Source organism: Pinus tabuliformis, chromosome J (assembly GCF_031772625.1).
Source record: "Pinus tabuliformis cultivar Carrire ecotype Pingquan chromosome J, CPIR1, whole genome shotgun sequence".
Taxonomy (NCBI): Eukaryota; Viridiplantae; Streptophyta; class Pinopsida; order Pinales; family Pinaceae; genus Pinus; species Pinus tabuliformis.
Window position 1 is genome coordinate 1,554,450,151 of NC_142295.1, and position 25,086 is coordinate 1,554,475,236.

The window sequence follows — 25,086 nt, forward strand, 5'->3', positions numbered from 1 at the left end:
TGTTAGAGCATCTATGATGGTTCCTCTATGACATTCTTGATATGACATAAATCATTGCAGTGACCGCTGACATGATTTTTGATATATGGTAGTGACACATTGATCTATGGTTTTATAACACGGATGGAAAAACACCTATGACAGTGTAGTAATATATATATGACGATCATGTATGATCCCTTGTAGGCCCTAGATGGCCTGATATGATTGGTGTGTCTCATTGTACCTTATATCTCAGCAGAACTTTGATGAATATCTAATAGAAGAAGAATTTGGTTGGGTTTTCCTCCTTGTGGGGTTTTGCCCTGGTCTCTGACGTAAATTCTGGTTTCTCTTGTGCATGCTTTTCTTCTACTATTATTTATTGTTCTGCTGCATTGTTGATGATATTGTTTTCTCTACATAATTGCTAATGATGATATGATGGGATTGGGTGATTGTAATGTGTAAATGATGAAAAGTTTTGAAAAATGCAATTATCTACAACAAAAAACAATTAAGCCCTAAAATTAACACATCCAACTTGCCTTCATATTTCAAGTTCATTGATGTCATTTCACAATTTGACCTTGGCCACAAAACCCTAGATTCTACTACTGTAAAAAGGAATAACTCGTTGTGAAACCCTTGTGATCTCAGATCTCTCCTTCAAAGTTTCCATAGCTTTGATACCATTTTAAATTTGCAATATTAGCCCAAATTTATTTTCTACCTCAAGAATTTTTATTCCCATAAAATTATTAAATAAAATTATGAATTGCTTTGAAAATAAAATCATTAAATAAAATTCTAAATTGCTTTGAAAATAAAATCATTGGTATTTTACTTCTAAAATAAAATATTTGTAGCGGAATAATAAAATTAAAGAGATCAATCACATCACAATAGTAAGTATATGCCCATAACAATTTTCCTTCATTAAAATCCTTGGTAAAATTTGGGCCTAGACCCACAGAGAAAAATACACTAAAAAATGCACCGTTGGAACTTGTAAGCCAACCCTACTGGAAAAATCAACCCACCAGAAATTCTTCCTTGGCCTTGGAGAAACATGGCCTTCACCACCAACAAATTAGCCCACTCCTTTCTTCTTGTACGACCTCTGCACTATTGAAATTTGGGCAGCTTTGGGATGAATTTCCTCGAAGGCAAACATAGCTACCCCAAGGAAAACCTAAGGCCCCAAAGGAAGCCCAAATGCCCCAAAGAGAAATATTACTTTTATAATATCATGGGAAATAAATTATTAATGTTCTTGCAATATATATTTAACTGTTCTTATTATTTTGAGCAAAAGTTTAAATTAAGAAATTCCCTCCAAAATTCTAAGTCGGCCTCTCAAAAAGGGACCCTATCAAATTGTATATAAAGATCTTTGTGACTCATTTGAGACATAACATAGACGAATAAGGCTCACATCTTTACATATCCTGAGGTTCACAAGGCTCGCATCTTTACATATTCTGAGGTTCACATTTTCTTGGACATGGCACGCACTATTCTCTATGGAAGGATTTCGCTCTGTCACTGTGATAAATTTCACTATACTCAGGAACTCACACTTATCTTCTCTGTAATCTTGCTGGCATTATATCTATGTTGGTTTGAATTAGCATTAACAGTGGCATTGTTAATTTTTGAGTCATCATCTCTGTATAGTGGTATGGATAAGCTCTGCGACATTGCTACTCCTTTGAGGCTTGAATTATATCAGTGACATTACAACATCTATGTCGTATTTTTTGTGGTTCGCTCATTGTCTAAGGTTCACACTAAGTATCTGTGACACACATCAATCTACTGATGGCTCGCATTCATGAAGGTGGCTCTCGCTATAGTTATTTTATTTTTGTCTTGTTTCCTGAACTGTTACTCATATGGTTATGACTCTTGCCCTTACATATTTTGAAGTGACTTGTGGCATCATTGTTGTGGCTACAATTGTAGTGGCATCATCACAATGGCATGTTCTTTGTGGCACGATGCATAAACTTTGGGCTCGTTGTCCACATTTGGCTCTATGTACTCACATCAACTGTAGTGGCTGTACTCAATGGTTTGTATACACTCTGTTGTGACATCGCATCTCCCATGATCGCACTATACAATGGTTTGTTCTCTTTGTAGCTTGGGTCTATGGCTCTGTAATATTTGGTAGCTCACATATGAGGGTTGTAAGTTCCGTGACTCGCACTTGTGACTCACACTCTCACCTTATGGCACACATATATAGTACAGTAAGGTTCAAATGTTTGTTCCCTATTCACTGTGACATCGTTGCTTGGGTTGGTTGACATCATAGTATATGCAACGACATTGTGTATATTTAGTGGCATCATTTATGTACAGCAGCATCATTTATATATATACTGGCAGCATATTATGTGACTCGCTTTCTATGTTTCTGTAGCCCACATATCTATACTATATTCTATCTGATTTGCTGTGGCCAGCATCTTTGGTTAACTCTACTTTGTGACATGATATATTGTGGCTAGCTTGGGCAGTATCTTGAGATAATATCCTTGACTACGATGACAAAGACTATGCTCTTATGAAGACAATACCCTTGCTCTAATATGATGGCAGTAACCTTGGACAGTGACCTTACTCTTCATATAATGGCAATGACTTGTTATGGATACATGATGACAATGTTTCATGATGGCAGCTAATCTAAATTGCAACGATACTATAGTGATCTATGAAGGTATATAACACAGTGCCCCTGCTCCATGATGACATAGTATGCATGGCAGTGACCTGATATAGCCCAATAGATGTATCATGTGACAATGCTTGATGATGATATTGTTTCTTGCAACAGTGATATGGCAAAAGCTTTCTTGGACTCATTTGGTTATCAGAAGTCAGTTCACAATCAAAGTTGTGAACTGACTTGGATTGGCCCTAAGAGGCTTGATTTAATGATGTATCTCACTATGGATGTACTTTGTATCTCAGCTGAACATTTGATGAATATCTAATGAAAGAAGAATTTGGTTGGGTTTTAACTTTTCCCCCTTGTGGGGTTTCTCCCTAGTCTTTGACCTAAATCATGGTGCCTCTATTTATGCATGCTTTTCTTCTATTGTTTTTTATTGTTTTGCTGCATTATTGATTGTTCTCTCTACATAATTGCTAATGATGACTTGATGTAAATACTGGAAATACTCCTGAAATTTCCATGCACTCTTCCTTCCTTCTCTTCAGTCTAGATGAGCCTCTCGCTCTAGAGAAAATCGCTTCCTCCACTTGTATGTCCTCAACTTTCCCTTAGGCTTATTTTATAACTGCATTAAGCCAAATGCCTACCCTAATCTCCTAAGTGATTAATAGTCGAGATTAGATCTCGCCTCACTTGAGATAAACGGTTTAGATCATATTTAAGTCACTTAAATTTTTAAATTATTTATTCTTATACTTTGGCTTAATAATCTACAATAATTATTTGACTTTAATTATTGTACTTTTCCTATGTTAAACTTAGGAAATAAGTCATGAATCACTTCACCTAAAGAGGCAATCAACCATCTCTTACATGCTAAGACACCAAACTCTAGTAGAAGACCTTTTGAAGTTACAAAGAACTTCAACACTCATCAGGGTAGGGACATGCAAGGGTTCTTTATGATGTGAAGGAACATCTAGTGCTTAGGAACTAGGGGGTGGCTAATGAGGGGGGTAAAGCTCATGCTAGGATTTTTTCCACACATTAATCATGCCTTTACCATCTTTTTCATTTTAACTTTTCTTTTTCTTTTGTTGTGGCCATCTTATGTTTTTATCTTTCTTGTCGTTGCATCAACCTCTACGTCAAAGTTTTTCAGCCCTAACTCAAGGATGTGTATGAGTGCCAAATCCCAATGAATCAATGACAGTTAACCCAAAAGATGGATGTGATATCATGGGAAATATGAAAAGTGGTAAATATGGAATGGTTATGGACACACTACTTTAATCCAAGTTTTCCAAGTAGTGCCCCTCCTATAATCCTAAGGCCCTAGAGGAGGTCAATATTGGACTAGGGCTAAAGACTAAACTACCATTAGTAAAGTGATAGAACAAGTTTATAGTCAAGATTGGTCAATCATCTAGATCAAACCTTTATCCATATTAGAATGCCCAAAACATCAAGTAAAAGCACTTGTTTGCAAAATGTTTAGTACCTGTGAACTGGTAACCCACCTTCATTTAAGAGGAATGCTTGATGGTGAAAGGTGTCTGACTAGTGAAAATGGTGGAGGAATGTGGCATATCATCATATATTGAGCAAATATAAGGCTGTTGGCTGGCTGTTCAAAGGAGAATTTTTTTCTCAAGATTTTGAATCCTGGAAACCTAAAAGTGCCCATTTAAAGAACTCTCAACCTGCTGCTAAAATTTGTCCTCTATTGCTGAAAAAGATCAAGTTTCTAAAAATAGAAACTGCTAAAAGAAACCATGTAAAAATTGAAACTGCTCACTATTCTCAACCTCACAATCATCCCTTTGTTGGAAATGGGGGGTGACTTAGTATTTCAATTTAGTTAGTTAATTTTTAATCTTCAGAGCATTAATTAACATTAGCAAAACATTGATCAACAACACCATTCGAAATTGCACAACATCAAGAAAATACACAAGAGATTTTTAGGTGGAAACGCTTCCGGGAGAGAAACCACTAAACGTTTTTATATAAGGGTCTTTAATGATTACATCAACAAGAAGCTCCAGCTTCCAAGATTCTCTAGTAGCAACTGGAAGGAGGTTGCAACCTCTTGGTTAACAGGCTCCAACCTGAAGGACGCTGCGACTCCCTAATTTACCAGCTTCAACTGGAAGGATGCTCCAATTCCCTAGTTTTATTAGCTCCAACTGAAAGGATGCCCCAACACCCTCATTTACCAACTTCAACTCGAAGGATGCTCCAATGCCATGCATAGGCTCTAACCTTCCCTAGCACCACCCTGCTGCCCTGAAGTGTTCTCAGGCTCCAACCTAAAGGAGACTCCACTCTCCGCCTTGCACCACCCTGCGGCCTTCAAGATATAAGATAAAGGAATAAGATAGATGATACTGCACTCGCTGCTCCAACCACAATTGTCAATAATATTGTTGCACTATCAATCTGACACTGTACAGTGGCCTTGCAATTCAAACCCTAGCTATTGTGAAATTCCTTCTAAGGAAAATTTCTCAACTAGTCACAATTTTATGGGTTTCCAATGAGCTTATTTGTGAAACATTTTGTCAAACATTTCATACACATTGTTGTAGGTATATCTGAATGAGTTTAATTTCCCAATAAGTGGTTACAATGAATTAATGTCATCCAAGTGTTGATATGTAATCACAGAATATAATAACAAGCAATTTGTAGGGATGGACGACTGTTGTAGCGGCTACGAACACCCTCCAAAATTTTGCCTTAGCTTCGTTTTGGAGCCTCCCTACCAACCATCCTCAACAGCATGTCTTGCACCGTCAAGCATATAGGCTTCAGCTGTTTCTCAGTGTCTTGTCGGCCTGTGCATGTCAATTTGCTTCACTTCCCCCACAGGCTGTCTTTCCAGACTTAGGCCATGCTGTCTTTCCAGACTTAGGCCATGTGTTGGCCATGCAGCTCCCCTAGAAAATTGCACAATTCTGGAAGGGAACCAGCCTTCCCTCCAGAAATTGCACAAATCAATTGGCCAGCTAGCTGAGCTCAAGAATTGCGTAAATCAGTCTGTCATGCTTCCCTTAGAAAATTGCGCAATTCTGGAGGGGAACCAACCTTCCCTCTAGAAATTGTGCAAATTAGCCTAGCAGCCTGCTGGGCTCCATAATTGTGCAGAGCAGTCAGGCAGTCTTCCTCCAGAAAACTGTGCAATCTGACCCAACAATGTTGCTCAACCTAGAAATTGCGCAATCCCTTTGGGACAGCTAGCCCAGCTCAGCACAGGAACTACGCAAATTTTCATCCCAGGCTCGCAGACCGATGGATGTGCCTTCATGTTTGACTGGTTCCCTTTAGGACCGAGCAAAACTGATTTGCATGCATGGACTGCTTTTCCCAAGGCATCATGCAAAGGCATCCCTAGATTTAGGGATCTATTTTTAGCAGTTGGAGGTTACATGCAAGGCTCATTTTAGAAACCTCCCGCCAAGTGTCGCTTTTCCTATATTTGTGGCATGCGTGTCATAACCTCGATTTTATCAAAACTTATGAACCAGACACTGCAGAGCTCATTCCTCACATCGATCTTGCAGTTCTCTGACATCCCACATCACATCTAGGAGTCGTCGACACATTCAGCTCAGCTGTTTCGGGGTAAGCCCGCTTTGCATGTCTTGCGCTGTGTTTCTGTCGCTTTTTGTGTTTCGGCTTGTGTAAGTGTTGTTTGCTTGATTTCAATGAGCGTTTGCTGTCGTTTTGATGTATGTTAGCTTGTAGAAGTACCGTTTCAGTTTTCATTCGCATCTCACTGTTTTCGCATTCGTGACACTATTTTTTGCACCAACGGTCGTCGTTGCGGCGACTCGCTTCACACACATGCATGCTTTCCTGTTTTCTAAATCTTGCACTTACTGTTTTCATGCATGATCATTCACTCTTGTTTACACTCAGTATCACCATGCATTCAGACTTCTCATGTTTTTAGTCACCCGTCGGCGGGTCTAGGCTGCCTTACCTTGCCTTTGCCCGGCTAGCGTTGCGGATTTCTGGAAGTGAAGGCTCTGCCTTCCCTCTAGAAATTGTGCAAGTCTGGCCTAGCACTGACCTCTAGGCTTGCATTGCGCAATTCTGGGAGGCAGTGCCTTGTTGGCCCCAGAAACTGCGTAATGCAGTTTGCTGGTTTGCATGTCACTGTTGACTGAAATTGTACATTGCGCAGTTTCAGTCCTCAGCAGGCCAGGCTGGACTGTGCATTGCACAGTTCCAGCAGTCAGTCAGCCTCTCGACAGCCCAGACTGTGCCTTGCGCAGTTTTGGCAGTTAGTCTCCCAGCCTCCCGGTGAAAATTGTGCAATCTTCACAGACAGTCACAGAGGTATGCAGTCAGTCCTTCAATTTGTTTTGGTTTTCGACTGACAGATTGCTTGTCACGAGTGTTGCTATGTCTCTAGGTATCACAGGTGTTTGTTTGCCTCTCAGCAACACAGGTACAATGGCTTCCAAGAGAGCAGAGTCGAAGACATCGTTCATAGCACAACTAGGGATGTAGTCGATCAAGCATCTATGAACTTGCCTATCTATGAAGACATCAAGTTGTTCATGGACAAGGATATCAAGATGAAATGGCAGTAGTGTCACAACGAGCAACACCATCAACAACAACATAAGGTAGCACACCTGCATGCGACTAGTGCAAGAGGAAGGTTGTGGACAACATAGAGGCGAAACAAAGTTGCAAGCTCAAGCAGATCCACTTGTGATGAAAGCAACTTTGGACGCTAAGGCTATGAGGCGACGACGCGACAAGAGAATCGTGCGAAGACACAGAGAGAGACACAGAGAAGGAGTTGCAGGTGCTCTAGCGACAACTCAAGGAAGAACAAGAGCTGCACAAACAAGAGAAGGAGTTGCAGCGGGAACAGGTATAGCAGAAGGCACAACATGCACAGATTGATGAAACTGCACCCATACAGGTTATGGACACATCCAATAGTTGGTGTAGAGCAGACAGGGAGAGTAGTGTTGTCGATCGCATGAAAAGGTGTTTAGGAACATGGATGTCATTGAGCGCATGCATGTGATCCCACCCATTTGGCACACTCACTGAGGCGAAGACAAGAAGCAAGTCCGACTGGAGCTGAACATGTATTTTGACAAGTTGATGCGCATGTTCACCAACACACACTCGAGATCAACACAGACACTATGCATCAGTATGTCGCTGGTCCAACTACACTCAAGACAATGATGCGCATATTATCAGATGAGTTGGACAAAGGAGCCATATCAGTGTACCCAGATGCAACGGAGGCAAGAGTTCGCTTTCAGCAGGATGTCACCATTGAAGCGCACGGACACCATCATGGACGACCAAGCTTGGCATTAGTTCACCACCGTCGATCATCGCAAGGATGTCGAAGAGTTGGTTTTACCACAACTGTCCGAGTGTTAGTGATGTCTTGCATGGCTTGCCCAAGCCTATTTTGTCTCACATGGGTACATGTGCAGATTGGATGTAACATCTTGTAAGGTGGAAGTCCAAGTGTCGATAGTTGAATGTAACAGTCATAGAGTAGTTGAAGAGTTATGAGAGTAGGTGAATGTCAAGGGTCACCCCACCCTTTGCTATTTATTGTACCTCATAACTCATTGTAGAGGCTTTTGGTCAGCCAAGCTTCTGATAGGAGTATCTTAGAGAAAGCTTAGAGAGTATTGTAATGAGCCTTGGCTTCTCCACTGTGTAGAGCTAGTATATCTCTTTGGAGGAGCAGGTGGAAGTGACGGTAACGTTTTGCTGTCGGAACTAGTGGTTGGTCATGGTTGTATTGTATGATTGGAACTTTCACTTCTTAATATAACAGAGCCAAGACGTTTTGTGTATATGTCGTATTGTATTTTAGCTATCTTGTTTACTCTAAATGATATATGTATCTATTTTCTTACGCATGTGTGTATAAACTCTTTCTATATATGTATGTATGAATCTTACTGAAATGTGCTGTTGGTTTAACCATCACTTTGGATTGCTTGCTTACTTGCCTTGCAGTTTGTGATGCATCTTTGCTTGTGTGTTCCCTTCTTAACTCCGTGCTTTCACAGGTTTCCAAGGGGTGCACTCACCTCACCCTTTGTGTGTTAGAACCGTTCATGCACTTTCCTTGGCTTGGTGCGCTTGTCACACCCTTGCTACCAACAAGGACATCTTACTTATCTCTGTGCACAACTGCGGTTAAGGCGATACTGTACGACTCATTGCTAGGACTCTTACACCAAATGGTCTGAGGTCTATTTGGGACTTCTTACCCGAAAGATCCCCATGACATGTTGGTGGGTTCAATGCCGTCAACAACATCACAAACCATGGTATAAAATACACCTTTTATTTAAATATCACTCCACCCTTATAAAGCATGATTTCTTAACACTTATCACATCATAAATGAATATATCTGAAGTAAAACTCAGAAATAGGGACATAGTGGTGTTGAAAAATGTAACTAGGTTCGGTCTTCACAATTATCTTTGTACTTGTATCAATATGTATTTCTTGTAAAAAGCAAAAATAAGAAAACAAATTATTATTATTATTATTTTTCTATCCAAAGCATCTTCTTCATGCTTCTAGGGTTTATTGAGTCAAGAAAGAAAAATTGTCATGAGTCAAAGTCCCATTTGGACATTTTGTAACAAAAGAAAAATCTTATTTTTTAGTCAAAAAGATTCATTTTGTCCCACAAGACCAAGTCGGCCCTGCCTTGTCAAGCCAACCTTGAAGATGTTGAAAAATGTGCTAGTGTCAGTTTTCATAATTATATTTAAAATGTATTTGTCAAAAGAAATTTTATTATTAAATAAATTGCCTTATTAAAGCATGAGTTTCATGCTTTGGTCAATTTTTTTTAAGTCAAAGCCTCCATTGCAGCCTTCTAGGGCTTATGTCAAGTGTTCTTGTCCATGTCATATTGTAAAGAACCCTTCTAGGGATTTATTTGTCGAAGAAGAAATTTATTTTATTGTATTTTAGGTCTTCTAGGCCTCCTCCACCAAGTTGACCTCAACAAAGGAGTTCGGCCTCCACCAAGTTGACTCATTTGCCAATCATCTCACACAAGTTCAAATTGCAATAGCTGGGAGCAGAAAAAGTGCGAAGTTCAAGAAGGAAGCTAGAATCGAAGTTTTTGGATCTCTCTCTCCCTTATGTGCAACAAAATTCTGAAGCTGCATTGAATCTATGAAGTTGCATCAGGGTCGAAGCTGTGAAGTTGCATCGAAGTTGTGAAGCTGCTAGGTTGGAGCTACTGAAGTTGCTAGATCGAAACTACAGTCCTAAAGTTGTGTTGAAGTTCTAAAGCTGGGGGTCGAAATCTTGGGTTGAAGCTGCATTTGAGAAGTTGGCACTTGGTAACTTTTGGAAGAGATCATCTATCAGAAGGAAGAGCTGACTTGGTGGAGGAGGAAGGTTTTTGGGTCTAGGCTCTTCGTCTATCTCATTTTGAATTACTGAAGGAAGAGTTCTTGATTGGGTTTTCCCCTATATAGGGATTTTTCCTTGGTTGTGCACCTACATCTGGTGTCCTTAATCTTCATGTTTTGGTTTTGGTAATTGCTTGATGAACTAAGATAAAAGAAGAACATAAGAAAGATTATAATAATAATCACAAGTAATTATCAACAAGAGAATTTTTTTCTACCTTTCTGATTTTCTGACAGAAGAGGCCCAATTCAACCTCCTGGATGACTATTAAAGGAAAAGGCTTCGACCTCATTCTCTCACTCACAATTTGATTTCTGAACAAGAAAGAAGAAGAAAAAGAAGTGCAAAGGCCAAGGAAGAGAGAGAAGAATCTAACGAAGGAAGAAAATTCAAGTTTTTGCTTGTCTTTGTCCACACGTGTGAAGTTGATGGGGTTGCTTTGTGAATTACAGGGCCAAATTTCTGTTTTTGCAAAAGTGTTGGGGCAACTCTATTTCTACGAAGGTGTTGGGGCAACTCCTGGGAAGGTGCTAGGGCAACTCTGCGAAATTGCAGGTTTGAAATTTTGACTTGAAAGAAGTTTGACCAGTGTTGATTCTTGTTGACTTGGCTTGGTTGGAGGAGATCTAAAGGAGGGTTAACTTGGCTCTTTGTGGAGGTTTTGGTCTTGGTCTTGGGCCTTGGATGTCTCACTATGATATGATTCTATAATAAGAGAAGTTGTTTGGGATTTTCCCCTTGTGGGGTTTTGCCCCGGCTTGGAGGCTGCATCTTGTGTTCTTTGATTCTTGTGATACTTATGCACTTTATGATTTTGGTAATTGCTTGATGAAGAAGACGTAATAAAGTAATAATACCCAACAAGCAATCACAAGTAATTGTCATGTAAGAGGAATCAACCCTAATCTAAAAGCTATTGATTTCTAAACAAGTGGAACCTGGAATGGAAGAACGAGCTGGAGAGTTCACTGAACACGTTCAAAACCTTTGAGTTTTCCAGTATTAAGACTCCAACTTTCTATCTCCTTGTATCAACAATCATTTTAGCTCTTCTAAGCACCACGGTGATCAGGAATATGTGCCTCAGGCATTGTTGCAGGTTTGAAATTTTGCCTTGAAAGAGGTTTGCCCAGCTTTGATTCTTGTTGACTTGGTTTGGTTGGAGGAGATCTGAAGGAGGGCTGACTTGGTTCTTTGTGGAGGTTTTGGTCTTGGTCTTGGGTCTTGGATGTCTCACTTTGATATGATTCTATAAGAAGAGAAGTTGTTTGGGTTTTCCCCCTTGTGGGGGTTTGCCTTCGCTTGGAGGCTACATCTTGTGTTCTTTGACTCTTATGATACTTATGCACGTTATGTTTTTGGTAATTGCTTGATGAAGAAGACATAATAAAGTAATAATACCCAACAAACACTCATAAGTAATTGTCATGTAAGAGGAATCAACCCTAATCTAAAAGTTATTGATTTCTCAACAAGTGGAACCTGGAATGGAAGAACGAGTTGGACAGTTCGCTGAACACGTTCAAAACCTCTAAGTTTTCCAGTATTAATACTCCAAATTCTACCTCCTTGCATCAACAGTCATTTTAGCTCTTCTAGGCACCACGACGCTCAGGAATATGTGCCTCAGGGACTGATAATACACACAACAAAGGGAAACTCCAGTCTTTGGTTCGAATTGACCTCTTTCTTCTTGTGTCTACACTCCAACACTATGTAGAGAGGTTGTGATCCTTTTTTAGCCACAAATACGTCCCTCTTATGACATGAACTCTACCCAACTATGTAAGAACGTGACCGACAAAGATTTGAGTGCCTCCCAACCACAAAAACGTGACCCAGGACTATGCCAAATCGATTTGTCTTCTGAAGGGAGCTTTGACCCCTTTCCCACAGTAACTCTTGCCTCATAAAATGACTAATATGCCTTTATTGAAACTCAACCCAACTATTACTTCCTTGTTGGAAATTGACCCTTGCTTTAGAGAGGGTACGATTTCTGGAAACAATGTAATGGGTCTTTCTCCACTGATTATGTGTGTCTCCTTTATTGGAATAGATGAATCCTTAGTCATTGGTTCAAATCTTTATTTTTGGTTAAGACTTGGCCAGATTGGATCTTGGGTACTTGGCTCTCCATAGATTTCTCTTCAACCTAAAAAGATGAGATAGAAAATAACAAATAAGACAATAAATCAATGGATAACACTTCTCTACCTCACTGTCTTATGCAAATCATCTTCTCCCTTGAATCCTAATGGTGAAATCTATGTGATTTCACTCCTTGAACTAGCTAGGGTGTATAATATCAACACCGAAACCAGTGGTGGCAGTTAGGGTTTCCCCAAACCTTAAGCTTTTTCTCCAAACTCTCTAAAAAACTCATTTTCTCAAAATGCAAGTGAAAGAATGAGGAGAGTCTCTTCACTTTTTCTCTTTTATAAACTTGTGGGCACTGTTTGCCACCATTTTATCCATTTAACTTTTATAAAGTCACTTTATAATCTTTTCACTTTATAAAATTAAAGTGAGTTTCCACTTGCTTAGGAAATGTTTCTTCTTTACCCTTTAGACTTTTATAATGTTTCCCTAGGCGAATTAAGTCCGCTTATTAAATTTTTCTCCTCCTTAGCCTACGGGAACCATGTTAGGCTAGTAGACCCCATCATATGCTTCCTAAGTGTTTCGGGACATTACAACCCTCCCCGCTCAAGATTGCATGTCCCAATGCTATTTTAACTCAGCATGTTTGAGCACTTGCTCACCTTCTCAGGTGGCATCCTCCACTAGTAAATCCTTCCACTTCACCAAGTACTCTTTCACTGTTCGATTTCATAGCTTCCTCTCCCTCGTTTCTAGGATCTTCTCTGGGCCTAGATAAACTCCCCTTGTTCATCCAATGATGGGAGTTTTGCAGAAGTGACAACATGTTGTCCAGGGCCATGAAATACATTGTAAAACTTACATCCTTCAGAAAGCTCAAGCTCATAGGCGATTTCTTCTACTCGTCTCACAATCTTGTATGTCTCGTAGAACTTGGGATTCAACTTTTTTTACCTCCTTTGTTTGGAGTGATGATTTCTTGTGGGGCTGAAGATGAAGGTATACCATATCTCCCACTTCAAAGCTGTGCTCCACTCTATGCCTATCTGTGTACAATTTCTGCTGGTTTTGACCATCTGCAAATTGTCCTTGAGGACCCTTAAAATATATTGCCTATCTTGAATCCAATCCTTAGCCAGAGGTGCCCGACTATCCCCAAATATCCTATTTGCAAATGTTGGGTGTCGTACCCATATAATGCTTTGAAGGTTGTCATGCCAATGGACATGTGGAAAGTGGTGTTGTAACAATGCCCCCCCAAATGCAACCACTTTACCCCGTGCCTTTTGCTAGTGGTTACATAATTTTGGAGATAGCTTTCCATCCATTTGTTAACTATCTTTGTTTGTCCATCAGTCTATGGGTGATAGTTGGTGCTTAGTGTCAACTCGGTCCCCACAAGTCTAAATCAGTGTTGTTAAAATCGTGATAATATTGCGATATTATTGCTTTATCGCAATTTTTCCCCGAAGCCGATATTATCGCGAGTAATACTCGGGTTTTTTTATACGCGATTTTTTCGAAAAAATAGCGATTTTTTCCCAATTTATCGCCGAGGGTCGGGGCAACACGGTTTTATAAGGGATGCTAAATGTTCGAAATGCAATTTTTTTTGAAAAAAACAAATAATTTTTGAGTGGGGCAACTTAATGATCAAGTCTAGGCCCTAGTATTGATATGCTATTCATGGTAATGTTAAATTCTTAAAGTAAAAGTGACATTCTCCTTAATCTTCATTTTCATCCTTTTACTTAAATTTTTAACATTACCATGAAATGACTCAGGATGTTTGAGAGTGGTTCCAGCCTCATTGGATTTCATATGGAGAAAGTAGAATTTTAGATTTCATTCACAATCCAGCAGACTTATCAGTTTTTCAGGATTTCAGGATTGGGAGATTGTAATGTTTCCAGGTGACACCACCTGCCCGGGCTACCCCTGCCACTAGTAGAGGACGTGGTCTACCTCCTATAGCTTCTACTTCTAGTTCTTCAGCTTCTAGAGCACAACAGACTCCACTGTCAACTCCACCAGCACCAGCATCTACATTTAGAGGGAAAGGGAAAGCTGTGGCATTTTCTCGCAAGAGGGGCAGAGGAAATCAATAGGATTAGACTTTAGTTATTTTCTTCATTTTATTGTATATGACATTATGACATGATGAGATACATTATTATATTTTTTGTTGATATTTTGAGGCTGAGTTGGGACTCAAGACTAGTAGAGGACGTGGTCTACCTCCTATAGCTTTTACTTCTAGTTCTTCAGCTTCTAGAGCACAATAGACTCCACTGCCAACTCCACCAGCACCAGCATCTACATCTAGAGGGAAAGGGAAAGCTGTGGCATGTTCTCGCAAGAGGGGCAGAGGAAATCAATAGGATTAGACTTTAGTTATTTCTTCATTTTATTGTATATGACATTATGACATGATGAGATACATTATTATATTTTGTTGATTTGAATTGAGGCTGAGTTGGGACTCAAGAGTCAGGACTTACTATTCAGGACATGATCCAATGTTATGTGTGATTTTAGCACTAGAAATGATATTAAACATCTTATATATTAGTTCTTTTATCATATTTATGTGTCAATGTATTTATTTTATGTTGTAGATGGTTTAGATATTAAAAAAATTGAAAAAAATTGAAAAAAATGAATATTTTTGTACCAAACGATTTTTTCCCGATTATTTCCTGATAGTTATGATTTTTTTTTTTCTGATTTTTTCCTCGCGGCGATATTTTGCCGATAACGATTAATGCAACATTGGTCTGAATAGTTCCTTCCAAAAGTCGCCCATGAACCTACTGTCCCTATGACTAACTATGGTCTTCAACAACCCATGTAATCAGAAGAGCTCCTTAAACAACAACTCAATCACCTGCGTTGTTGACTCTTGAGTATTTTGATGGTATGGAAAAGAAATGAGAGCATTTTGTGAGCCCATCTACCACCCCAAATATACAATCTTTGCCCTGTGTCGAAGGTAGACCAGTGATAAATTCCATGGAAATGCTCTCCCACTTCTGCTCCAGGATAGGGAGTGGATGTAGCAAACCTGCTGGATGAGTGTTATCCGCCTTGTTTTGCTAGCAAGTGCTACATTCCTTTACAAACCTCAACACATCCATCTTGAGGCCCTTCCAAATGAACTTCTCCCTAAGTTGTTTGTAGGTATTTACATATCTTGAATTCCCTACTAAGGGTGAGTTGTGCACTGCCTGCATAATTTTCTCCTTGAGCCGTGATCCTGGCACCAGATAGATCTGTTTCTTGTAGTAAATGATATCATCCACAACCCGATACCTATCATCATGAATCAACCCCTCTAGAATCTCATAGGCAAACTTATTCTTTGAATACTCCACCAGTAGCAGTGACTTCTAGTCATTTGTCATCTCCATGAGTGAGAGGATGGAATCCTCGAAAGAGCATTGACCACTACATTGTTTTTGCCTTTGATGTACTCTATCTCAAAGTTGTAAGCCTGCAACTTACTGATCCACTTTTGTTGCCTCTCACTTAGTTCCTTTTGCTCCATGAGGAATCTCAGGTTGTTGTGATTTGTCTTTACTTAGAACTTGTTCCCCCACGAAATATTGCCTGAATTTGGCCAATGCATGCATGATGATCAACATCTCTTTGTCATAGATCGAATAGTGTTACTCATAATCTCCGAGTTTGCGGCTCTAGAATGCTATGGGGTGGTGATTTTACATAAGAATTGCTCCTATCCCTGTCCCCGAAGCATCGCATTCCAACACAAATGGTTGGGTGAAATCTGGTAGTGCAAGCATAGGGCACACACTCATCGCTTCCTTCATCTTCTCAAATGTTTCCTATGTTTTCTTTGTTCAGCTGAAGGCTCCCTTCTTGGTGAGATTTGTAAGAGGTGATGTTAACTGTGAGAACCCCTTAACAAAATTCTTATAGTAGGTGCATAGGCCAATGAAACTCTTCAGATTCGTCACGGTTTTTGGGGAGGGCCACTCGATTATTCCCTGGATTTTCTCCTGGTGGAACTGAACCTTGTCATTCCCAATCGCATGCCCCAAAAGCCCCAAATAGAGCATATTTGTCATGCCAAATTCACACTTGGACTCCTTTACATATAGTTCCTGCTCCTTTAGGATCCCCAACACCTCGTCCAAGTGCCTCAGATGGTCTTCCTAGGTTTTGCTATAGACCAATATATCATCAAAGAAGACCAACAATTACTTCCACAACTGTTTATTAAACACATGGTTTGTGCATGACTAGAAAGTCGAGGGAGCATTGGTTACCCCTAATGGCATAACCAAGAACTCATAGTGCCCATAGTGGCACCTAAAGGCTGTCTTTGAGATTTCCTGCTCCCAAACTCGAATTTGATGATAGCCTGAACAACATTCAATCTTTGAGAAATATTTGGCTCCCCTCAGTTCATCCATCAACTCATCTATCCTAGGGATAGGATACGGGTTTTTGATAGTTATCTTGTTAAGAGCCTGATAATCAATACACATCTGCAAGGTACCATCCTTAGCCATGACTACTAAAGAAGCAAAAGGATTGGAACTAGGCCGAATCTCAACAACTCTTTGATGGCCTTCTCAATCTCGTCTTTGTAAACCTTGAGATGTCGATAGGGGTTGGTAATGATTGCCTGTACACCCTCCTCCAATTCTATGACATGCTCAAAACCCCTGCCTGGAAGAATGTCAGGAAAGATTTTTTGGTGTTTACGAAGCAATACTTGAATGTCATCAGAATGCTGTTGTGGCTGATCTAGCTGTCTGCTATCTGTAAGGACACTCTCAACCTCCCATTCAATATCACCTCACCTCAATATTGCTTCCATGCTGTTGGATGATACTAGTCTCATTGTGCACTAATGCATGGCCCTCAAAACTACCCTTCTGCCATCTACTGGATCTTTGAATTCCATCTCCATGTTCCGTTGATCTGTAGTATACTTCCCGATGTAGTAGAGCCACTGACAACCTAACACCACATTGGTGTTTGACACATCCACCATGAAGAAGTCCTCAGTCACTGTGTAGTTCCCCAAAGTTAGCTGCAGCTTGGAGATGTATCTATTGCAGTCCATCTGATGGTTACCAGGTATGATGACTGTAAAATCATCAAACTCCTCAGTAGGAATCCCACTTTGATCCACCATGGACGCATCTATGAAATTGTGGGAAGCTCCACTATCGATCAATACCGTCACCTTGTGTCCTACCAGAACCTGTCTAACTTCGAAAGTATGATACCTGGGGAATCCTGACATGGATGCAATGATAGGGGCTTTTCCCTCTGCATGTGAAGTGCTGTAGGTATTTTGTCAAACATTTCATACACACACTGCTGTAGGTATATCTGAATGATTTTAATTTCCCAATCAGTGGTTTACAGTGAATTACTGTCACGCAAGTGTTGATTTTCAATCACAGAATATAATAACAAGCAATTCATAGGGATGGACAACACAAATCAGAGTATAAAATATGCCTTCTTTTATTTAAATATCAGTCCACCCTTACAGAGCATGATTTCTTAACACTCAGCATATCATAAATAAATATAGCAGAAGTAAAACTCAGAAATAGACACAGTGGAACCTGGAATGGAAGAGTGAGCTGGATAGTCCACTGAACACATTCAATACCTGAGTTTTCCATTATTAAGACTCAAGTTTCTATCCCCTTGCATCAAAAGTGATTTCAGCTCTCTTCTAGGCACCACACAGCTCAGGAAGATGTCCCTCAGGGATTGATAATATGCACAGCAAAGGCAAACTCCAGTCTCTGGTTCGAAACAGCTAGGGAATCCTCTTAACTCAGCCTCTTTCTTGTTGTGCATACACTCCAGCACTGTATAGAGAGATTACTGTCTCTTTTCAGCCACAAATACACCCCTCTTATGACATGAGCTCGGCCCAACTATGTAAGAACGTGACCAGCAGAAATTTGAGTGCCTCCCAACCACAGAAACACGGCCCAGGACTATGCCAAATCGATCTGTCTTCTCAAGGGAGCTTTAACCCCTTTCCCACATTTACTGGTGCCTCAGAAAATGACTGATATGCCTTTATTGAAACACAGCCCAACTATTACTTCCTTGCTGGAAATCGACCCCTGCTTTAGAGAGGGTACCAATTTCTGGGAACAATGTAATGGGTCTTCTCCACTGATTATGTGTGTCTCCCTCACTGGAATAGAGGAATCCATAGTCACTAGTTTGAATATCTATTTTTGGGCAAGACTTGGCCAGATTGGATCTTGGGTACTTCGCTCTTCATAGATTTCTCTTCAACCTGAAAAGATGAGATAGAAAATACCAAATAAGACAATAGAATCAACTAATAACACTTCTTTACCTCAATGTCTTTTGGAAATCTTCTCCCTTGAATCCCAATGGTGAAATCTGTCTGATTTTTTTCCTTGAACTAGCTAGGGTGTATAGTTTCAACACTGAAACTAATAGTGTCAGTTAAGGTTTTCCCAAACCCTAAGCTTCTCCAAACTCTCTAAGCACTAATTTTCTCAAAATGCAAGTGAAAGGAAGATAATCTCACTTTTTCTCTTTTATAAACTTGTGGTTTCTTTTTGCTGTAATTTTATTCTTTTAACTTTTATAAAGTCACTTTATAATCTTTTCATTTGATAAAGTTAAGTGACTTTCCATTTGCCTAGGAAATGTCCCCTTTTTACCCTTTAGACTTTTACAATGATTCCCTACCCAAATATTTTCCCCGCCTATTCATGTGGACTGTTGCTTGGTAGAGGGCTGACTTGGCACTTGGATCACTGGTTTGTTTTGACTTGGATTTCTCTTGTTGATGAGGAAGCTATAAGGATTGATGTGTTTTCCCCCTTGTGGGTTTTGCCCTGGCTTGGAGCCTAATTTCTTGTGTCTCTTGTCTTTTTGTGCATTGTATTTGTGTAATTGCTTGATGATTTAATGAATGAAGTAAACACTAAATGGAAAATATGTACATAAACAATCACTAGTAATTTCCATGATAAAAAGTTCACAATATGCCACAGAAAAATGCTTCAAATGACCCCAAACATGCCCTTCCACGGGCCAAATCTACTTAGCAAACAGCCCTAGATTTTTCCACAAAGAAAAACCTCTGGAATGGCCTCAGTTTCCTACAAAATGGCCTCAGAAAGCATCTTAGATCTGTCTCAGAAGGGTCGAACGGCCTCAGAAGCTTCTATATAACCCAACGAAGAATCAATAAAGGAAGGTAATCATTAAATGCCCAAACAATCTCCAAAAAATCGGCCTGAATCTTTAGATAGGCGAGTCAAAACTAGGCCTCAAAAACTGCTGAAGATGTATCAATGAACTGCATGCGGTGATGGTTCAATTGGAGGGCAGATAAGCCCTATTTATAGAGGCCGAAGAGCTTTCTAGAGGGGCAAGCCGACCAGTATAAGAGGTTATGGAGCCGACCCCCCATAAGCAAATTTAAATTTTAAATTAAATTGATTTTGGAGCCAAAAATTAATTTCCTTTGAGGCAGACATTGGCAGATAGGAAATGTTATTTTAATTTGACAGTTGGAGCTGATTTGGGGCTCATTAATCCTTAAATCCACACACACAATAATAAACAAAATTATTTCAACATTGTCCAATCACCAAGCTGACTTTCAATATCAATTGGGGCTCCTTGACCACACATTTGGGGCACAAATTTTAACCAGGCGTATCTCCTCAATCGTGAAGGATTATGTGGCATGCCACCCACTGTTGGAATTGGCATGACAATGAGAATCAAATGGCAGTGGTCTTGAGTCCAAAAACATTGATCTTACCAACCAATTTCCTTAACAAAAGCAGGGCTCCATGACCACACACAAGGGGCTTCTCATCCTTCTAAGGTTGCTTGACCAATGGAGCTTCCAATCAATGCTTCCTTAGACGAATATTAAAAGCATTCAAAGCTTGATGTTGGCATCAATGACAACACCATTCATCACTTTCAAAATCTTATTGCCAATCCAATGCATGGGGAAAGCCTACTAAAAATAGCTTTGGAAACCTGAATTGGTAACCTGCTAAAAATATCCGAGATGTCTGTGTCCCTTCGGAATACTGGTCTCTGGATGATTTCCAACATTCATACAATACAGGTCTGGATCAAGTTCTGGCTTGAATAATGCCCCTGCAACAATGTACCCATATGGCCAAAGTACTAATGAATCTTCAATGTCAAATGGTAACTATGTAATGTTGAATTCACCCGATTTGTCCATGAACTGTCGATACTAAACTGACCAAGAGGACTTGGGATAGATCACTGTTTTACGAAACGGCCGAACCGAAACGGAAACGGCCGTTTCGTTCCGTTTCAATAGCCCCCAGCTTGACCCGGCCCATGACCCGGCTCGGTTGACCGGGTCAGCTATGACTCGGCCGAGTCAGCCAATGACTCGGCCGAGTCATAGCTGACCCGGTCAACCCGGCCGGGTCCCATCATGACTCGGCCGTTTCACTCATAACCGGCTGGGGCAGCGTATTACCAAAAAAAAATCAATTTTCACTTAACATTTGGCAGTTTAGAGAGATTTATGCTTATGCTAAACATGACTTTAATGATTTAATCTCAATGATGAAAGCAACATCTTCTTAGGATTCCATTATACCAGTCATGACTCATGACTAACTATGCAGTAAGCATCAAGCTGCCTTGACACATGGGCTAGAGAATGGTAGACCTCAAGAAAAGAGGATTATTGAGATGGGAAACTTCAGCTTTGAGGTTGAACTAGTGCTTGTGTTTGAATTTATACAACCACTTGTTAATCATGGATTAGTGATATGCAAGAAAGGACGTGACTTCTTGGTTTCTATTGTAGAATCTTAAGGAATTGGAGAAATTAAACTCCGTCAATGTCAAATTGGCATTTCTAATCGTGCAAGCATAATTTCTACCCTAAAAAATTATTGGATGCACATTAAGTCTCCTCATTTAGTCGCTGTTACGTCTTCCAGCAAAATTAAGATCAAAGTGTATTTGATGATTGAGGTAGGATGGTAGCAAATATGCTTAGAAGTTACCTGTTCTTTGTATTAAAGATGACATGGGCAATGTAAAAATAACTATGACAGACTACAGTTGACTATGTATGTATTTACTATTGCAGACTACAGTTGACTATGTATTTACTATTGCCATTGGGTACACCGTCCCATTTTGATATAATGGATTGGTTCATGAGCCTACTTTGATCATATGTTGTCTTCCATGTATATTATAATGTTGTGTGTTTGGAAACTTGAATGAAAATCTTTAAAATTATGTTTAAAATATTTAAAATTATGTTTTTTTGTAAAAAAATAAATATTTAATGTATTTTTTACAACGACCGAGTCATTGAAATCGAGCCGGCCGAGTCATTGCCGTTTCCGAGTCCGAGTCCGAGTCGATCCTCGGCCGAGTCCGAATCCGAGTCCGTTTTGTAAAACACTGGGATAGATACAACCTGATCCCAAATGTACTACTGAACATATTCTGAAACTTCAACACTCAAATTTATGTGAACAAATCTGGTGTTAACACACTTCACAATAAGTTGCTGCTGCTTTGCCTGGAAGAGTACAGTTTCTAGCTGGAAGAATTCAAGGTGAAAACACAGAAGTAGAGGAGTAAGATGATGTTGAAGAAATGAGATAGAGTCTCCTTATTTAATATGTACAAAATCACTTTTAAAATCTGCTGATAGCTGTAAAATATGAGATTCTGGAAGCTCAATGTAATTTCTGGACAGAATCCTCAATTATTACTTATGGATTTTGGCCTCCAAGCAAATACAACCCTATGTTTTAGAAACTGCAAGGGTGTAATTTCCCTCTTAAGTGGCTCCAAACCTGTATTTCAAGAATGCAAAGTGAAACCTAGCAGTCCCCTTCCTATAATGTTTATTGCTATTGGTGAATTTCTGAAGTATAATTATTTGATGAAGAATAAATTGTAATAAGCTCACAAATAATTATCAGTAGATCAGAAATATTGCTTGTACATCTTGTACTTGGGTTTTCAACACTAGATCCCTTGTTTGCTTTTAATTTTCCACTGACATAAATATAATTTCATTTTTCCATAACGTATTTACCTGCGGCCTCTCTTTGAGGTAAAATAAAGCAGTTCATTCTACTAGATTGGAAACATATTACGATGCAATTATTTTTGTTGCATCGATGCCATGTTCTTGTATCAATGCCATGTTGTTGTATTTTTGTTGTATCAATACCCTCTTCCTCGGAATATCTGGATGGAGGGCAGCTCAACTGCCAGCCACAAGAACCAGTTCTACATGAAATCTTCTGTCGTACAATCTGTTCACAGTACATGCCAGACAAAGATGTCTCATGCTCTTGCATTCTGATTTATAATTCTTAATTGCAGTCGCAATCAGTTTCTTATATATCATTCACATCTGCAAATAGCGTGGTAAGATGTTTATCTTGACATTTCTCACATCCACGATGGGCAGGATCCATATGGCTTCCACTATTGTTTCTTATGATGATTTATTATTAGTACAGGTGCATTCTGGGATAATAGCCAGCAGCTTTATAACATTTTCATAACATTTAGTATATCAAATTACCAGTAACATTGTATCATTCATAAAATACCTTTCATCAATGTACCCCCCAGTTTTATTTACCTTACAAAGCAGAATTCCGAAAGGAAGAAACTTTTGACATAAAATTTGGCATGTGACGTTAAATAGCATGTCCACTATGTGACCTTTGGGTCAGTTTTATAGACAAGTTAACTACCTAGTCGGTTGCTTTATCAAGTTCCTTTTGTCTTTTCTCCAGTTTGCGGCAGATATTCACTACTTAATTTGCATTTCAGGAAGTCTTTGTGAGTTTTGTCGGGTTGAATTCATCGAACGATGAATGGATAAATGTCAAGAATGTTCGACTACGTTCTCTTCCTTGTGAGGGATATGACTGTCTGCATATTATGCCAGGAAATATCGTATGTTGTTTCAAGGTATCGTTTTATTTGCATGACCTTTGTTTCTTTTGCCTCGCTATTCTATAGTTTTGGGGATATTCTCCACGTTATCAAATTTGACTGGCCTGTAAAATGTTTTGTAATTTAATATATTAGGAAGGCATAGAGGAGGCGAAGTATTTTGATGCTCGTGTCTTGGAAGTTGAAAGAAAACGACATGATATACGAGGCTGTCGCTGCTCGTTTTTAATTTGTTATAACCATGATCAGACTCAGGTATATATTCATTTTGCATTGGAAAGGCATGGTTTTGGAATGATATGACTATTCAATTTAATATCACTTCCATTTTTTTATTATAAGAATTGAATGTGAAGAAGAGATGGTGTTTCAATTTGCAGGAAAGAGTGCCGTTAAAAAATGTTTATCAACGTCCAGACAAGGATTATATTGTGAGGATTACAAAAAAAGTAATCCTTCCTGAAGAAACAACTACTTAATTCTTTGTTGTCTCAGAGATACTGAAAATCAGTTGATGTATTGGTACTTGGTCTTAGTCTGCAACTGTTTGAAGGATTTCTTCATTTTTATTCTTTTCTTTAAGTCATCTAATAACTAGAATTTAGAATTTTCGACATGTTCTCTTTGGCATGCTATTCATCTATATATACTATATAGCGACAAAGATTATTCTGTAAATTGTAATGGAATCTGCTTGTTTAAAGTTAAGTGCATGTTATGGTTAGATCATTAAAGATGTATTTATGACACACACCATTTATGGAGATGTTGTTTGTCGAGATCTATTTTTTGTCATTGTAGTCTTTGCACCGAGGTCCTATAATCTATACAAGTGTGGCTTCTGAGGATTAAAAAAAAGAGTGATATTAAATTGTGCAGTTGGATTGATTGGGAAGAAGGTATTTCCGATTGTGACACTTAAATTTCATGGGATGCCACCAAAATTAAAGATATATTGTCATTCCAAAGTTGGGCTAAAAAGTAGTTCACATAAAAGGGTTAAAAGAAGTCAACTTAAAGTGGGTGTAACTTTTGATTGTAATATGCAAATCAAGGTTTTGTAATTTTGACAAATTTGCAAGGCAGTTGAGTAGGTACTTGTTTTCAAGTTAAACGAATACTAAAGAAACCTAATTTGTAGTAAAACCTCCATATATCTCATCTCAAAATTAGATTCAGGTGGGATTTATGTGTTTTAAGCAAGGAAATATCAGATCTTTAATTTTAATTTGCATTAAAAAGAAAGTCAAATTCATTGGATGTTATCCTTCAATGTTTTTCCTTGGAACTTTAATAAGAACAAAGACCCAGGATCTTTTCTTCATAAGAGAACAAAGGGGCCATAGTGTTGAGCATTGTTTAGCATATAATAGTTATCATTCTATTACCCTTTGATGGGCATAATCCATAAGCGATGACCTAGATGGGGAAGGTTGTAGACAGTGTTATCAGTCTGAAATAAGTAGCCTAAAGAATTTGAGTTTATTTTTAGTTAGGTGTTCAAAAGAAGGTAATGTAGATCAACTACAAGAATTGTTGGAAGCACTTTGAAAAGAATTTGATGAGAACAATTCTCATTGCATCAGGGCATTGAGAAGAAAAACACTTCAAGTATCTAATAATATGATCTTTAATAAAACCCTTTTTAAAGAAATAAGAAATTTAAAAGGGGAAAAGTCAAACAGAAAAAAAGGAAAATATGTAAAGATCATATATTAAGACATTGCTAGAAGTGAAGCCATAATCTCTATGAAAGTAGGAGAACATCTAAATATGAGTGAAGTCAAGAGCAAGAATTAAGAGCCAAAACAATTAATATGTAGTTTCTCTATGAGGTGGGTGAACATCTTGTGAAATTTCTTTAATTATATGAA

General features: G+C 39.0%; 1 protein-coding gene across 1 annotated transcript in view; it reads left to right on the top strand.

Moving 5' to 3' along the window:
- Positions 1 to 23,828, top strand: part of LOC149233420 (protein SAWADEE HOMEODOMAIN HOMOLOG 2-like) — a 181,674-nt gene extending 157,846 nt beyond the window's left edge. The window contains exons 7-9 of the mRNA XM_089376735.1: positions 23,087 to 23,227; positions 23,348 to 23,467; positions 23,593 to 23,828. Coding sequence (XP_089232861.1) covers positions 23,087 to 23,227; positions 23,348 to 23,467; positions 23,593 to 23,691 — 360 coding nt within the window. The 3' untranslated portion in view covers positions 23,692 to 23,828. The remainder of the gene's footprint in view (positions 1 to 23,086; positions 23,228 to 23,347; positions 23,468 to 23,592) is intronic.
- Positions 23,829 to 25,086: the final 1,258 nt, after the last annotated feature.